This window comes from Mus pahari, chromosome 10 (genome assembly GCF_900095145.1).
Source record: "Mus pahari chromosome 10, PAHARI_EIJ_v1.1, whole genome shotgun sequence".
Classification (NCBI taxonomy): domain Eukaryota; kingdom Metazoa; phylum Chordata; class Mammalia; order Rodentia; family Muridae; genus Mus; species Mus pahari.
The window spans coordinates 13,674,476-13,678,620 of record NC_034599.1 but is presented as its reverse complement, the minus strand read 5'-3'; the positions used below and the strand labels follow the sequence as shown (position 1 = coordinate 13,678,620).

The following is a 4,145-nucleotide window of genomic DNA, read 5'->3' as shown; positions in this document are numbered from 1 at the left end:
AACATTAGATCATTTCTTCGGTAAGTTTCTTTTGCATTTTTATCTTAGAAATAGTGTTTTTTTTTTTTTTTTTTTTTTTTTTTTTTTTTTTTTTTGCATGAGCAAGTGTATTAAAACTTGACCAGCCTTTATTTATATGTGAAATTATAAATTGGTTATCAGTTCATCGATTTTTAAAATGTGTCTATACCACTGGGGATGAAAGCCACGGCCTGTTGCAGAGAAGCCTTTTTTCCTCTCTAACTTTAGCCTACGGAAAAGTATCTGGTTGCAGATTTACAGATGTTTCACCTTCATGTGACCTTGCACTGGAACTGAATGGCATTGTTTTGGTCCTTGTATATGGATTTAATCAGCATTCTAGATTAAATCAGAAAAAAATTTATTCTTCTCAAAACCCCTTCTTTTACTGCATTCTGCAGGGAAGAGTTAGGACACTGGAAGACTCATGACCTAATAGAAAGGAGATTGGTCTTTCTGGCTGTGATTGTCTTACATTTTTCGCATTTGGCAAATATAATTCTTTTTGTGTGGTTAAACACAGCACTAACTCACAACAATAAGGATGATGTAAACTTGTTAAACTTCTCTTTGAAGACCACCACCCCCTGCCCCAGCCTCATGTGTTTGAATGCTTGCACCATGGGGAGTGGCACTGTTAGGAGGTGTGGCCTTGTTGGAGGGAGTGTGTCACTATGAGGATAGACTTTGAAGTCCCCTATGCTCAAGTTCCGCCCAGTGTGGAAATACAGTTCTCTTCTGCTGCCTTTGTATCAGCTCCCAGCTCCCTTTCCACAGTCATTTCTGCCTGGGTTCTGCTATGCTTCCCTCCACGATGATAATGGATTAAAGTTCTGAAACTGTAAGCCAGCAGCAATTAAATGTTGTCCTTTTTAAGAGTTGCTCTGGTCATGATGTGTCTTCACAGCAATAAAACCCTAAGACACCTAACCAACACAGTTATGTAAAGTAGAAATTAAATATACCTAGCGTCAATGTTTTTTTCCTCTGGTTGTAAGATTTGTCTTAACTCATTTGTACTTTAAAAAAAAAAATTGATGTATTAAACATCTGTAGCCTGTAGCTTTTACTTAATGATGTGGAGAAAGAAAGTTTTCTAGAACTTGATATTTACGATTTTGTGGGTTGATAATAATTTGCAGATAGGCTAGGTAAACTATTCAAGTACCTGAAGAAATATTAATGCCTGGGAAGAAGGCCTCTTTCAAAGTCTAAAAAGGCCGAAAAGGGAAGAAAGTGGAAATACCCACTGCTGTGGAACAGAAGCTTATGAGCACAGTAACAGTGACTATGGCTGAAAGGTGGAAGGATGGAGCAGATGTATTTTGCGATTTGAGCATTATAGTTTACAACATACAAGACTGTCCGAGCATCACAAGCAATGGTAGAATAAGATCACATCAACTATTGAGAAATACTATTTTTCTGAATCAGAGAGTTAAAATTTTAGGTTCGAGCCCAAGCACTTATTAGCTGTAAAAATATGAACTACTTTCCCAGTTCCTTTATTTGCAAAATAGTGGAAAGAAAGAAGGGTTGTGAGGATGGAGCTGAAATGTGAAAGTGTGCATAAAGGGTTTTCGCTGAAAATTCATCTTCATGTCCATGGATTTGGTTTGGTGTGGTTTTGTTTCGTTTGGTGATGGGTTGTCCTTTAGTTAGTTTTAAAATTTAAATTTTAAAATTTAAGTTTTAAATTTAAAATTTAAAAAGTTGTTTATTTGTTCCATAACGATGTAAGTGGGAAATAAAAGAAACTTTAAGCCTATTACTCATCTAAAGCAGAGTAAATCTCACCAATAGCTTAACTGTGTTTCTTGGGTCATTAAGATGCTGTGGCTTCATTTACACCCAAAACTATGAAAATATCCTACGAAGCAGAACAACAGATTTGTGCTTCTCATGTCATGAATAAGACCTCAACATTAGAGAATCCAAAAGTTCATGGACCTTAATTTCAATGAAATGAATACAGTGCTACCTGCGTTTTACAGTTGACAGTAACATCTCAGCCAAATGCAGAGCACCTGGCTGGCTCTGAGCAAACATTAAGACTTCTCCTTCAAAATGTTACACATAAACACACAGTGTTGCATCCTTGCTACAGAGCTGTGACATTCTTAAAGGGGTCTTTTCATATTCAGCACATTTGGTCCTGTGCTATTTCTTGTTTTGTTTTATTTTGTTTTGTTTTACAATGGATGATGTTCTTTCTAGAGGAAGGATAACATGGATATTGTAGTTATGCTTAATTACTTTAAATAGTCTAGCTCCCTCTTCTTTTCTTCTCTCTGTGTATACACTTTTTCTGTTTCTCTCTCCCTCTCCCACTGTTCCCCATGGGAATTGCCCTGGCTTCAGTCCTTGGGGCCAGAGAATTTGCTTGCCAGAGAGGAGCTTCTGAATAAACCTGCCTTTAAAAAAAAAAAATTACTTATTTTATATGTGTGAGTACAGTGTCACTGTCTTCAGACACACCAGAAGGGAAACATCAGATCCCATTACAGCTGGTTGTGAGCCACCATGTGGTTGCTGGGAGTTGAACTCAGAATGTCTAGAAAAGCAATCTCTCCAGCCCCCTAAACCTGCCTTTAATATTAAAAAAGAAAAGGAAAAAAAAAAAAAAGCATGTCCAAAAAAGTAATATATCAGTAAGATTTTTCTTTTCTTTTCTTTTTGTTTTTGTTTTTCGAGACAGGGTTTCTCTGTATAGCCCTGGCTGTCCTGGAACTCACTTTGTAGACCAGGCTGACCTTGAACTCAGAATCCGCCTGCTTCTGCCTCCTGAGTGCTGGGATTAAAGGTGTGTGCCACCACGCCTGGCCAGGTAAGATTTTTCTATGTCTGACACATAATTGATACTTGACTGACTGCTCTCTTAATTCTTACTTTTATTCCTCTCATTTTAGTTCCTTTACAAAACTTCCCCATCTGGCAGGAACGGAACAAAATTTACTTCTTGCCAAGAAAATCCAAACACAGTGGAAGAAATTTGGATTAGATTCAGCTAACCTGGTTCATTATGATGTTCTCTTGTCTTACCCAAATGAGACCAATGCAAATTATGTATCCATTGTGGATGAGCATGGAGTTGAGGTGATGTAGCATTATTGAGAGTTTTCATATGGCTTGCACTTTACCTTTGTGACATGATCTCACCTTTTAGCTCTTGCTAGGCTGAAATCTGCGGCATGAAACAGACTGGTTCCAAATTAGTTGCAATCCTCTTGTCTCTGCTTCCTGAGTTCTGGGATTACAGGTGCACACAGTCATGCATAGTTCATTGCTTGTTTCTTGCTTCTTTATTTGATTGGAATGCCATGTCAATTAGCACTAGAAATGTGTTATTCATGCAGTACCACTTATGTAATTCAGAAAAGTTGATACACTGCCAACTCTTCAGTGTCTATTCATGTTAAGTATGGTAAACTTCCTCAGGCCAGAATGAAGATTTAGATATAGCTCTTTTTCTTTAAGTAAGGTGAGGCATACAAAGGGATACATCATTTAAAATCAGTAGAGTAAGTGCTGGGGATAGAAAACTAAGGTTCATCATCTACACAGGAACAGGTCATTTAGACTAAAAAGGGATATAAAAGGTGTTCCTAGAGGAATTCATATATGATCCAAAGAAGAGAATAAGAGCTTAACCACATGAAATGGCAAGCCAGATAAGAGAATTCTAGTCCAAGGAAATCACTGGACATGCATAATGATGAGAAACCTGCTCACTACTGTCAGTAGGGTTTGTCTATTTACAAAGCCATGTCTTAACATATGCAATCCGAAGTATAACTCAGGGGGAAAGATGGGCAGTGCCTTACTTGTGATCTGGGATTATTCCATGTAACATGACCTGTTTGAATTCTTGCTAGATTTTTAAAACATCATACCTTGAACCACCACCAGATGGATATGAGAATGTTACAAACATCGTACCACCATACAATGCGTTTTCAGCCCGTGGCATGCCAGAGGTAAAAAGCTACGTTTTTGTTTGGGTTTTTTTTTTTTCAGCACAATTCTTTTTTTTTTTATTATTAGATATTTTCTTTATTTACATTTCTAATGCTATCCCGAAAGTTCCCTATACCCTCACCCTGCCCCTGCTCCCCTACCCACCC

At 37.6% G+C, this 4,145-nt stretch overlaps 1 protein-coding gene across 1 annotated transcript in view; it reads left to right on the top strand.

Moving 5' to 3' along the window:
* The window catches only part of Naalad2 (N-acetylated alpha-linked acidic dipeptidase 2), an 86,964-nt gene that overhangs the window by 4,543 nt on the left and 78,276 nt on the right, over positions 1-4,145 (top strand). The window contains exons 4-6 of the mRNA XM_021206700.2: positions 5-20; positions 2,931-3,117; positions 3,897-3,998. Coding sequence (XP_021062359.1) covers positions 5-20; positions 2,931-3,117; positions 3,897-3,998 — 305 coding nt within the window. The remainder of the gene's footprint in view (positions 1-4; positions 21-2,930; positions 3,118-3,896; positions 3,999-4,145) is intronic.